This window comes from Protopterus annectens, chromosome 1.part1 (genome assembly GCF_019279795.1).
Source record: "Protopterus annectens isolate FY-2018-M chromosome 1.part1, PAN1.0, whole genome shotgun sequence".
Lineage (NCBI taxonomy): Eukaryota > Metazoa > Chordata > Ceratodontiformes > Protopteridae > Protopterus > Protopterus annectens.
In genome coordinates this window covers 1095097628-1095111007 of record NC_056726.1, presented here as the reverse complement: position 1 = coordinate 1095111007, position 13380 = coordinate 1095097628, and the positions used below count along the sequence as shown (strand labels likewise).

Here is a 13380-nt window from a genome sequence, read left to right as displayed (position 1 = left end):
GACCCTGTGGGTTCTGTCCTTGAGCCAGTTTGCAACCCATCTTGTGACATATGGGTTTACATTTAAGCTGGTGAGTTTGACTATGATGCCCGAGTGGGGTATTGTGTCAAAGGCTTTTGCAAGGTCAAGGTAGGCTGTGTGAACTGCCTTACCCTCATCAATGGCCTTTGTGACTGTTTCAAAAAAGTCGACCAAGTTCAAAAGGCAGGATCTGCCCTTGACAAAGCCAAATTGGGTAGGATCCAATGTCTGTAGGTCCCCAATGTTTTTGTTTATGAGTTCCATAATGATCCTCTCCATAGCTTTGCAGACCAGGCTCGTCAAGCTTATGGGGCGGTAATTTCCAGGGTCCGTAGAAGCACCGCCTTTGTGAAGTGGAACCACTGTTGCCGTACGCCACTCTTTGGGTACGTATCCTGTAGTAAGGCTGAGATTAAACAGCAGCCTTGTGTGTGGGTTTAGATGCACTTATATCACCAAGTTGGAAGCTATGCACTCTCCAGCCAAGATTGGACTGGCTAGTCAAGAAGAGAAGGTCAAGACCTGCACCACACCACATGGAACACATAGCCCTCCAGAACACCCACTATCACAGCTCTCACATAAAAATACAAACAACACACCTACCCTTGCAGAGGCACTCAATGGAAATTTACTCAAACAGCAGAGATCTATAAGACAGAAATGCACTCGACCACCACAACACAGCACAGACCACAGGGCATATAGTTCACCTCCACAGTATGCCCCTCAACCTAAGCCCCTAAGGCTAAACACCTTGCCCAATACACTAATCATAGGTGACTCAATAATGAGGCACACAGATGTTCCACTCATTAGGTTGAATAAAGAGAACTTAACAGTCAGCTGTCTATCAGGTGCCAGAATCTGACAAATAACACACACACTCAAGTCACTGCACATAAAGTACAAGTATAACTCTGTCATTGTCCATGTGGGTGTGAATGACCTGAAACACAACAACTCATTAATCATACTTTTGCACAAGTAGGCCTCTTTTAAAGAAAAATAAAATACATGGAAAACACACACAGCTTAGTTATTTTCAATTTGTTGTTGCAAAGTGTAATCTACATTGAATATATGAAAAGTAAAGTATATTAAGGTAAAACATGAGCAATGCAATGGCAGTCATCACTTAAATGATGTTCATTATAGAAGGAGTAAGAAACTGTGCTGGAGGTCAGATAGCACTCTGTACTTCCTTCTTTCTAATGAGTAAAAATCAAGGTCATTCATGTCACTAGTGATTTGAAGAGAATGACTTGTTCCTTGTATAACTGTTTTTAAATGCTTTACTTCAGTGACTACTGAAAAGAAGAAAAAAACAAGTAAAATGATGTCATAGGCCTTATGTTACTTGGAAAATAAATTGCTGCAAGTTAAAAAGGAAGACACGAAGGCACAGTATGATTGTTCTAGCCATGTTCTTTGTGATAATGATGTACCTTTTTGAGACATTGTTAATAGCACAACAGGTAGTGTACTTGCTTTTGATGTAGAAGGATGTGGTTTCTACTTCCACAGTAGGTTGATGCATTGCTGGTGCTGTACTGTGTTGTAAAGGGGGTGGATGCTGCAGTCCTTTTTGGCAAAGATACCTAGAGTAGTAACTATGAACCTGTTATCAGTTTGCCATCCATTCCCTATTGCGGTATTACCAGCTTATCATTTTTTTAATGCATGCAACACAGGCAATTTATTCTTCAAGGGTAACAGGCACTGTATTTGTAGATGAAACAATGACATATAAAGTTGTTCGCTAGCAGCAACCTCTTTATTAGTTACAGATTTCTTTAAAGTGGATTTTACTACTTCAGAGATTGTGCATATGTATTGATACTGGTGGACTATAGAAGGTTGAGTAGACTTTTTATGATGGAAATGTTCTGACTTGGGCAGTTTTGTCATTGGTGCATGCATTTTGTTTCATTGTTTACTGGAAAAATGTTCAAAACAATAAATTTAAAATGCCCTCTAACAACTGCACTGTATTGTACAAGGAATATAATTTAATACAATCAGGAAGGTGTATCAAAGAGCATGTGTATGTTTCATGTTCAAGGGGCCTATGATTTGAAAACAGCCTAAAGTTAATCTTTATCTGCCACTGGCAAAATGTATTTTCTTTGAATGTGGGTTTCAGTGCTGTTTCAATGAATGTGAGTTTCAAGGGCAGAGAAGTTTTAATGCCAAGTCTATTTTCATTGAGACTGCATTGCATTGTTTAGCAGATATCTATTAGGGTTTGTATTGTAAAATGCAAAATAAAACTTTCAAACCAAATCCAAATCATCGCAGAAGTAAAGCAGTATGCACATTACAGTGTTTATAGTAAATGGGGTGAAATAACCAAGTCTTAAGTCAAAACAAAACAAAAAGTAATAATAGAAAATATATAATTGTACAGCATTACTGAGTATTCGAAAGTAATCCAAGCAAGGCAGACAGTCTGTTTCCAGTCAAAAATCCTTTATTAATTACACAGACAAGTGATCCAAGTAAAACAATAATTTCCTCACAAGCTTTCTAAATATATATATACTTTTTATCCGGCATGGGAGTGGTTTATTGTGCTGTAAAACAAAGTGTTATTGGTACACATGTTAAATTCACATCCCTTCCCCCATCAGTGTGACATTCGAGCTGGTCCTGCCCTACCTAGTAGCTGTCATAATAATAATAATATATATATATATATATATATATATATATATATATATATATATATATAAAACATTTGTGGCTTTTTTTTGGTGGATTTAGTATACTTTTGAGAAGAAGAGCTACATTATGTGCCTGAGCTGGTGGGTGCTGACACTTTGCCAACCAATCAGTAAACTGGCAGCATGTCTGACTCATATTTTTCCTGTTTTATAAACTGCATGCTCACACTACACTTTTATTTATTTATTTTTTTAATACATTTGTTAACCAGGTAAACTACCTGGACCCAAGTGTCCCTTTGTACGGACAACTTTTCAACACTCTCTAATTAAACTATTTATTTGTTTATTTATTTGCATTTGTTTACTGGGATGGTCCACTGGGCCAAAAGTACCCATTTTCAGTGGAGGCCTGGGGAGAAAAGCTCCACAATGAAATAACATACATACATACATACATTTGAGTTAACAAACATAAGAATAATAGATGCAATTTTAAACATTATACAAAGTTCTAACAACATTTTAATCAATTACTTAATTTGTAACCAAGTAATAAGGTACAGTGGATGTGCATATATCTAACATCTGTCAGCATAAGTTTGCGAAGGTGTAGAAATAGGTGGCAGTCCAGGAAAGATGCGGGTTTTTAGAAAGTTATGTAGGAGAAGGTAAGAAAGGTGGGAGTCATAGAAAGAGGAAAAGTCAGGTTATAGGAAGTGAGGAGCTGGCACATGACCATAGCCAGTGAGAAGAAAGATGTCTCAAAGATGTTTTGAAGATAGAAGTATTAGTAGTGGCTCTAAGTGAGCATGGAAGTGTGTTCCAGAGTTTGGCAGTGGAAAAGGAGTGGAGCAAGTCACCAGCAGGAAGGTTAGGTTTTTGTACTAGCAAAACAGTTTGCTTTTCAGAGCAGTGAGGTCTAGTAGGGTGGTAGAGTGCGAAAGGAGAGGAGTGGGCATGGCAGGTGGATGGATTGAATGTTAGTTTATTTGCAGTTTTGAGCTGAATGTTGGTCAGATGATGAGGGTGATCTAGCCAGTTCAGTAGTCGAAGGGAGGTACAGTGGTGAGATAGGTTTTACCCATTAGTGACAAACTTAGCAATTTTGTTATAGCATGAGTCTAGATAGGATTTAAGGCCAGCCTGTATGTTTGTAAAGACAGGAGCACCAGAGAGAAGAGATGCTAACAGGAAGGAGGAGGCAAGGTCTAGTTTTCAGGAGTAGTTGAGGAATGTTTTGTGATGGTAAAGCATACCTAGTTTCTGGTGAGCTTTTTTAAATGTAAGTGTTCATCTAAGGTGACACCTAGAAGTTTAGTGTGTGTAACAACCTCAATGGTAGTATTATCATGGGAGAGAATAGAGAAAGAATCTTTGTTTATAGTGAGGGTCCTCTTAGAGGTGTATAGCATAAACTTAGTTTTCCTGGGGTTTAGGGTAAGGTGGTTGTTAGCCATCCATGTTTCTGTGGAGCTGAGGGCAGACTGGGTAAGTTTAAGGAGTCTGAGTGGAGAGTTGGCAGTGCAAATGATAGTGGAATGATGAATGTGCCTTCAGTGAGAGAAGAGTGGAAGTTATTGATGAAGATGCTGAAGAGTATGGGCCCTAAGATGGATCCTTGGGGGACACCAGTATTGGTGGTGAGGAAAGGAGATAAAGAATGTTGCCATTTGGTAGCTTGTTGCCTGTCTGTGACATAGTTAGAGAACCATTGAAGGGTAGAGGTGGAAATAGCTTTCTAAGAAGGAGAGGGTGGGAGTTAGTAGTTTCCCAGAAGTGTGAGCCCAACTGACAGAGTCACAGAAGGATATTAGAGCTGTAGTGGTGCTATGTCTGGGTCTAAATCTATGTTGGTTTGCTGGTAGTAGATTATTTTCAAGTAGATAGTTAAGCAGACTTGCTCAGAGTTCACAGAAGGCAAATGTAGTTGGAAGGAATCAAACCCACTGTACTTGCTTACAGGAAACAACTCATTAACAGTTTAGAGCCTTAATATTCTGTGCTTACTGACAAGATATAATTTCACCTTTTGAGAATGTCAGACCTTTGACATCAAAGGCGGCACACAGTAGCGTGCCAAACTGGGAGTTAATGGTGCAATCTTCACTAAGCAGAGTGACATAGTGAATCTGCTGGCTGACAAATTCAGCTCTCTGGATTGCCAGCTGGCTCAAAGACAGGACCCAGGAAGTCAGGAGTAGTGAGATCTCCTCCACTATGAGACCAATCACCAGTGGGATTCTTCACGGCTCCGTGCCAATCACCAGTGGGATTCTTCACGGCTCCGTGCTGGGACCATTTCTATGTGGCATCTATTTCTTAGAGGTGAAGTCTAATGTCTACAGATGACTGAAAACTTAGAGCTGTCACAGGTTCTTCCCATGAGACAAACATCTTGAAAAAAGGTCTGACACAGACAAGTGACCGGTGCCAAAGTCATGGCTTAAAATTCAATGCAAAGAAATGCATTATAGTGTCTTTTGGTAAAATGGTTATACAGGCTAATTACTCCATTGATAAGACACCCCTAAGAGTCGACCTAGTAGTCAGGGCTCTGGAAATATATGTAGACAGTAATCTGGCCTTTTGCCAACATGTGGTCAAGGTAGTAAGAAAATTATTCTGTGTCACCCAATTTATATGTGAGGGTATGGCATCCAGGTTCAAGAAGTCATATTGCCACTTTATTCAGCCATTATCATACGCATAATTGAGTATAATGTCCCCTTTAGAAAGTACCTGACCAGAGATATACAAAATGTGGAACTCGCACAAAGGTTCCTCACCAGGAGAATCTAGGGTATAAACACTTTGTCCTATGCAGATCACCTTAAAGCCCTATGTCGATACTTGGTCTCCTACAGGTTACTAAAAGGTGAGCTATACCTGGCATACAAGGCATCATTCAGTTCAGTTCTGATGGACCTTTTGCATGTCTGAAATATGAGCAGCATCAGAATAATTGGATCCAAGGATTTCAATTTTGCTTGTGACATAAATAGGACATGTTCATAGGTTGGTACTAGGCTATCAGCCCTAGGGCTTATATAAGCCTAGCCTTAACAATTCCCTGGCTATTTCTTCCCACACTATTTACTTTCCTGGACCCCTGTCTAGCAGGGTGACTGATGTGATCCCTGGGGTGAACTTCCTTTCTCCCATCCAATCATCAAGGTTCCTTTTGAAGAGGGCCAAAGACGAGCTCTGCTTGACATGTATGGGCAGTCTATTCCAGAGTCTGGGGAGTCTCTGGGTCAGGAACCTATCCCTCAAATAGTCAGTCCTTGCAAGACTTGAACCCAGGACCCTCCATATGATAGCCACAGCAATCTATCACTAAGCCATCTGAACTGCTGTAGGTTAGACAAATATGTGTGTCTCTGAGGTACCCATGCTCTTGAACAGGCTTCTCGTCCATGTGAAGCAGATTCTATCCCTAACCTTTTTTAAGTGTAACCTTGGTTAGTGGATGAGAAATCACATATTCACCCTGGGTCTGGGCCCGCTGTCTCTTTTAGACAGAAGCAGGCAGTAACTGTGTCCAAACTAATATACCCCCCCCACAAACATATAACCTTTATATACTTCCTAACATACCCTTTAATAAAGGCCCATGATGCACAGGGACACAATTAGGTTGGGTTGCATTGCTAGGTTTATAAACGGCTCGGGTGTTTTCTAGCTTAGTATATACAAAGAGCCTATGAACCTGCTGTAAACAAGCTACTTCCTGTAGCATAGTATTTGATATTATCAGCCTTCATTTGTCTAGTGTCTGACTGACAGAAAGTCATTTACTAAGAAAGTGTTTGTGGGCTAAGACTGAAAAAGTGCCACACAGATCAGTAGTCTGACTCATTTAACAAATGCAAAGAAAAACATTTGTGTGTGTGTGTGTGTGTGTGTGTGTGTGTGTGTGTGTGTGTGTGTGTGTGTGTGTGTGTGTGTGTGTGTGTGTGTGTGTGTGTGTGTGTGTGTGTGTGTGTGTGTGTGTGTGTGTGTGTGTGTGTGCGAGTCTGTGTCTGATGTGATCTACTTTCATCTCATCAAGGAATCAAGCAATAGATTTCTGCTTATCTTATTGAATGTTTTGGTTCCTCAAGAATTCTGATAAAGATAAACTGAACATCAAGAAGAAATGAATGAAAACAATTGTATAACATGAAACACTTAAAAGACAGCTTAACAACTCCAGAGACATTATAAACTACACAGAAACCTCACTGAGAAATCTATGAACAGTTTTATTCAAAAAACCATCAGCAAAGGTATTGTTTTGTCATGTCCATTCGCCAAATATTGTGCAGTACAATCCTTTTGGCATCAGTACTTTTGCATTTTGGCCACGGTGGTGCAGTGGTTAGCATTGTCACCTCACAGCAAGAGGTTCTCCGGTTCAATTCTCAGCTGGGGTGCCTTCTGTGCGGAGTCTGTATGTCCTCCCTGTGGTCGCGTGGGTTTCCTCCGGGTGCTCCAGTTTCCTCCCACATCCCAAAGACATGCTGCAGGTGGATTGGACATTCTAAATTGGCCCTAGGTGTGAGTGCGTGTGTGTGTGTGTGTGTGTGTGTGTGCCTTCTGTGGAAGGTTGGGCACCGGGCTGACAGCTCAACACTGTAAAACTCTACTGCCAATCATGAGCAGACAGTTGATCCACTGCGGCAACCCCTAACCTGGAAAAGCTGAAAGAAGAAGAAGACTTTTGCATTTCTTAAAATTCAGAAACTTTTTGCTAACTCAAAACATTCACTACTTTATGTATAGTTTGGTCACTGAACAAGTTTCTTAAAATTTGGATTTTTATTTGAAACTACGACAGGCTGAATGTAAAATATTCAACAGTAGTCATGATTCTAATGAATGATACACAAATGGAAGATGGACAAGTGAGAGCTACCTTCAATGTGGAGCATAACTCTCAACCTTCCATCTCAGAAATGAGGAACACTAGCCCTCATAATGAGGAACAAATGGGCAAAATGTGGAACACTTACAAATGGCTTATTAACAATTTTAACTGGGAAGGTCGTGGAGTGGTTAAAATATGCTGGTTTTACTTATAAAGAATATATTTTAATGAATTAATACAATACATTTCTATTTACCATAGATTTCACTTAAAAAATTCGTAACACTGAATCTGTGACAGACCCTTTCAATGTGGAACTTTGAGGAGCATGATATTTTTAAGACCCCAAATGAGGTATGTTCCTCGTAATGAGGTACATTTGAGAGGCATGATGCAGTATTTATATAATAGTGAAATCCATGCCTGAGCTGTACAAGCAGTTGTTTTGTACTTTACTGTTTACTAGTACCAGTATGCACTGTTCCTCTCATCTCCTGTTTATGAATTTCTTTTGCATGCACTGGGAAATTCAGTGCACAGAAACATAAATCAAATTACAGGGAAAGACAGCTTGGTTTAAGTCCCCTGCCCATTTCCTCATCTACTTGTAATAAGCAGAGCTTATTTAATTAACAGCTTGTTTATTTATTTTTACCCTTCATAATAATTACGTCTGTTTCTCATGTTATTAAATTCTTTTTTAGTATCTGAGCTTATAACCCCTTCAAGAAGATAATTCTTCTCATCCACCTTTTCTTCTGTGAAAAAATACTTAAACATATCTTTACTATATTTCCTAACTTGTTGCTATAAAATGGGTGACATGTAGGTGGGTGAAGACTAAATTCTTGAGCTTCAGTTACCAATGATTCAATCTTCTGAACACTGGAGCTCCTCCATACGGAATTACTGTTAATGAGTTCTTCCAGTGTGGAGTTGTGTACATATATGTTTGCAGAGTGTTTTTTTTTGTTACGTTCTGGAGATTCCAATTCCTGGTGCATTCAGTTTTGTCCACTCGTGGTAACCTGCAGACCATTTTTAAAGATTTTTTTGCTTGTTTTTAAATGACATCCTCTGTATTAATGTGTCTGCTTGGCCATTATATAGGTTCTGATCAGCATGGGTTGTGCATTTGTACTGACACTTTCTGTACCCCCTCAGCCTTATCTGACAATGAGATCTTTAGGTCTGCACTTAATACCCGTAAAAAGTATCTTCTTAATTCTGGCACAGCATGGTGCTGTTAGGTTAGATACAGTGTCTGTAAGAAAGACAGGTGATTGTTACTGCACAGTAACCTGCTGCCTTACTCTCTAACACTGTGTAGTGCTGTCACGCAGGACATAGCATCTGTAAGAAAGGCAGGTGATTGTTACTGCACAGTAACCTGCTGCCTTACTCTCTAACACTGCGTAGTGCGGTCATGCTAAACATAGTGTCTGTAAGAAAGGCAGGTGATTGCTACTGCACAGTAACCTGCTGCCTTACTCTCTAACACTGCGTAGTGCGGTCATGCTAAACATAGTGTCTGTAAGAAAGGCAGGTGATTGTTACTGTACAGTAACCTGCTGCTTTACTGTCTAACACTGCATAGTGCTAGCAGGCTAGATATAGTGTCTGTAGGAAAGGCAGGTGATTGTTACTGTACAGAAACCCACTGCCTTGCTCTCTTACACTGTGTAGTGAAGTCAGGCTAGACATAGCGTCTGTAAGAAAGGCAAGTAATTGTTACTGTACAGTAACCTGCTGCGTTACTCTCTAACACTGCATAGTGCTGCCAGGCTAGACATAAAGTCTGTAGAAAAGGCAGGTGATTGTTACATACAGCAACCTGCTGCGTTACTCTCTAATATTGCGTAGTGATGTCAGGTTAGACATTGTGTCTGTAAGAAAGGCAAGTGATTGTTTCTGTGTAGTAACCTGCTGCCGTACTCTCTAACACTGCATAGTGCTGTCAGGCCAGACATAAAGTCTGTAGAAAAGGCAGGTGATTGTTACATACAGCAACCTGCTGCGTTACTCTCTAACATTGCGTAGTGCTGTCGGGCCAGACATAAAGTCTGTAGAAAAGGCAGGTGATTGTTACATAAAGCAACCTGCTGCGTTATTCTCTAACATTGTGTAGTGCTGTCGGGCCAGACAAAGTCTGTAGAAAAGGCAGGTGAATGTTATATACAGCAACCTGCTGCGTTACTCTCTAACATTGCGTAGTGCTGTCGGGCCAGACAGTGCTGTTTTTCCTTCACAAGCAGACGGAGGAAAGCCTGATCCATTTTCACTTAGAATAGGGGGTGTGGTTGACCTGTACACAATGGAGAGAGATTAGTCTTACACCACTGACTGATAACGTTTTGGATTAGACTTTATATACTCTTGTCTATGTTACACAGTGCCTTATGTTGCCATGAAATCTCTTTATGAAGAGGACCCAGAAGGTGGTTTAAGAATATAAATAAACACTACAGAAGCTTTATAATAATGCATTAGGCATTGTACAGATAGCCATACCTCAGAAGATGAACACACCAATGATTCTGTATAAACAATGTGAAGTGGTAATACCATACTTAAACATGACCATGCAAGAGGTCTAACTATAATTGTTAAAGGTTTATAGATATATGTAGTGCACAGAGCTACCTTAACCAAATACAGCTCCGTATAGTTCATCACAAACATTGTTACTATAAGAAATGCACAAACTAAATGCCTGAATGGTTAACTGGAATCTTTTTAGTTGTAGGAAATAAAACCACAAAAATTATCTCCTTAGCAAATTAATCTATAAAATACAAGATGTATGCAGTTTTTTATCCTAACACAGACCTAGCAGCACATTAGAACTGTATATATGTACATCTTTAGAGTGTAAATGGAAAGTCACAGCTCTTCTAAATTTGTTTAAATATCCATTCATTACATTCAAAACAATTGTATTACAAGAAAATGCCTGTCAGTGACAAGTAACATAAAGGTGCTTCATCAGCAAAACATGATACTTTCGGACCAGTGACTGCCTACACATTGGCATGTACGTAGACATGGGGCAAGCACATTCAGTCTATATCCCAAATTTCTCCATTCTCTGGGAAGAGAGTAAAGTAAACTGGAAGATAAAGAAATAAAATGATCCCACAGAGTTCTTAAAAAGGGTACAGACATATTAAAGGTGGCTATGGTATATAATTTCAAGAGTTCCCATTCAAGAGTAAACCCAACATGACTGATTTTGAGACTGTAATTATGAATATAGCTTATATTACTGACTCATACCATTTTCAAATGGCTTAGATATTATTAGTCTGAATAAAAGTAGACAGAACATAGTGAAAAAGAACTTTGTGTTTGAATTGCTGAGACATACCAGGAATGCAGTACCTTATGCAGTTTCACCCTGTGTCAGTATCAGAATTTGGACTCAAGTGCCTCAGTAATGCTACAAGTTCAAATGCTCTACCATCAAACTCATTATGTCAGAAACAGCATACAATATCTCTACAACATTTTCAGAACAGTGACTTTCAAAGCAAACAATTCACAAATTAGTATAGTAGGCAAATAAAAACTCACCACTGCTGTTCAGCTGAGACTGCCTTGCAGTTTTCTTGTTTGAATTCTGCAATAACAAGTAAACACTTGTAGATAACATCTGCAGTCTCATCAGTTTCTATGACTTTTTATATCAGGAAAATGGATTTACACGCCTCTTTTGGCATGCTGCTTTTGACGTTTGGATAAGTCTGTACGTAAGGAGTGTCAGTCGTTGATATCCAGAACTTAACACAGGTAATTAAGAAGCCAAGAATAAGGGGAGCACAATACTTTGTGAAGTCATTTCCATTTACAAAGTATTGAGATAGAAACTGTCATTTTTAGGCCTTCAGTAATACTTTGTAAGACTCAGTAAGAATGTCATATCGGAAGGATATGAACTGTTTCACATAATAATATTAGAGTAAGGGGTGCAGATGCATTAATACTGCTTTTATGAGGAGCAGTACAGTTTGGTGACAATAGTTATTCAAAACATAATTGCTGCATGCAAGGAAACTAAAAATTCAGAAGAAAATGCAGTGTCAAAACAGCGATATACAATTTTAAGATGCTGGTTTTGTTTTACTTGTTCATTGTTACAGAGACTGCTGATAACCCAAATGACACATAGTGGGCAGACTCAGTGTGCCACTTAACCACAGCCAATAAGGCAAAACAATGTACCCAACACACTAGTCATAGGTGACTCTATAGTCAGGCACACTGATGTCCCACTCACCAGACTAAACAAGGAGAAGGTTACTGTCAGCTGCCTGTTGGGTGCCAGGATCCGCCACATAACCCACGCACTCAGGTCACTCCACAACAAGTACAAATATGACTCTGTCATTGTCCATGTTGGTGTGAACGACCTGAGATGTACCTCCCTGGACTACATGAAAAGAGACATAGAAGAGCTCTCCGATCTTGTAGTCCAGGTATGACCCTAGCCCTGAGTAGCATTCTGCCATCACCCAGAATGATGCTGCAGTACAAGGACAAATGATTGACTTCAACAATTGGCTAAGCTTCTAGTGCCATTCTAAAGGGATCCAGTATCTGTCAGCCTGGGATGACATGGTCGACAGACCAGGATGCTTTGCTAGAGATGGCCTGCACCTCTCACCCCTGGGATTCCAGATACTGGCTAAGGTTCTTGTCGCCCCTATAGTGCCTTTTTTAGGCAAGGTTCAAATGTAGTATACAACAAGCATCTGTTCTTCGAAGGAGTGAGAGGATTAATAGTAAAAGTTCAAATAATGTTACAAGCAACAATAAAAATTCTCATACCCCAAATGTACAAGAGGGCATCAATGGCAACCAGCCAAGTACAAGCCACCAACAGGGTTTTTCCACAAACCAGAACAACCAGTTTGCGAAGTCCAGGACGAACAGGAATCAGGGATGTATACGGAACAAAAGGAATCAGCACAGGAGATAACCCAATCAACCCTGAGGAATCCCCAAATTATTTCAAATCTTGGAGGGGACTTTCACATTTACAATTATACTGTGTTGAATATACCCCAAGGAATGACTGACTTTTTCTCCAAGGGCTTAACCTTTGTTCCTGATACTAACATGGACCTTGTTAAAATTATAATAGACTTAAAACTGTCTGTTCGTAAATTGAATCTAAGTGCCCTAATGGGAGCAAGTTCTACCCTTACCAGCCAACTTAGGGTTTCAAGTTTGTGTAATCCACCTCTTCATCCGAATTTACATGTGTTTGAGAAGATGTGTGAAACTGATTTTAGAGCTTTGAGCTCCAATAAAGTCACAAATAGTAATCGGTCACTTAATATAGATAGAGAACAGCGTGACTTCATTAGCTTATTGCAGGATTGCAATATAAGAGTTATGAAGCCTGATAAAGGGGGAGGGCTAGTTTTCATGGACTACAATAATTATGTAACCAATATGAAAAAACATCTTAATAATGTAGCCTATGAATTAGTTAGTGCTAATGAAGTAAATATAGCATATAGAAAAATTAGGTCCACCCTTGAAGATTTGTTTCTTGATGGGACTATTGATATTGATTTATATAATTATTTGCTCATGGCAGCCCCTAGAACACCTGTTCTTTTTGATACACCTAAAATCCATAAGAAAATCATTGACCCCCCCCCTTTTAGACCGATTGTTGATGGGCGTGGTTCGATTACTTATGGTTGTGCAAAATATGTAGATAGCATTCTAAGACCCTTAGTGGAGCAAGAGCCGCAAATTTGCAAAGACTCTTGGACCTTTCTAACTCAACTAAATAAAATTACTTTCTACCAAGAGTATGTGTTCCTCACA

General features: G+C 39.6%; 1 protein-coding gene across 1 annotated transcript in view; it reads right to left on the bottom strand.

Annotated features, from left to right (window-relative positions):
• Positions 1 to 11203, bottom strand: part of LOC122815442 (acetylserotonin O-methyltransferase-like) — a 951227-nt gene extending 940024 nt beyond the window's left edge. Inside the window, exon 1 of the mRNA XM_044087939.1 lies at positions 11113 to 11203. Coding sequence (XP_043943874.1) covers positions 11113 to 11203 — 91 coding nt within the window. The remainder of the gene's footprint in view (positions 1 to 11112) is intronic.
• Positions 11204 to 13380: the final 2177 nt, after the last annotated feature.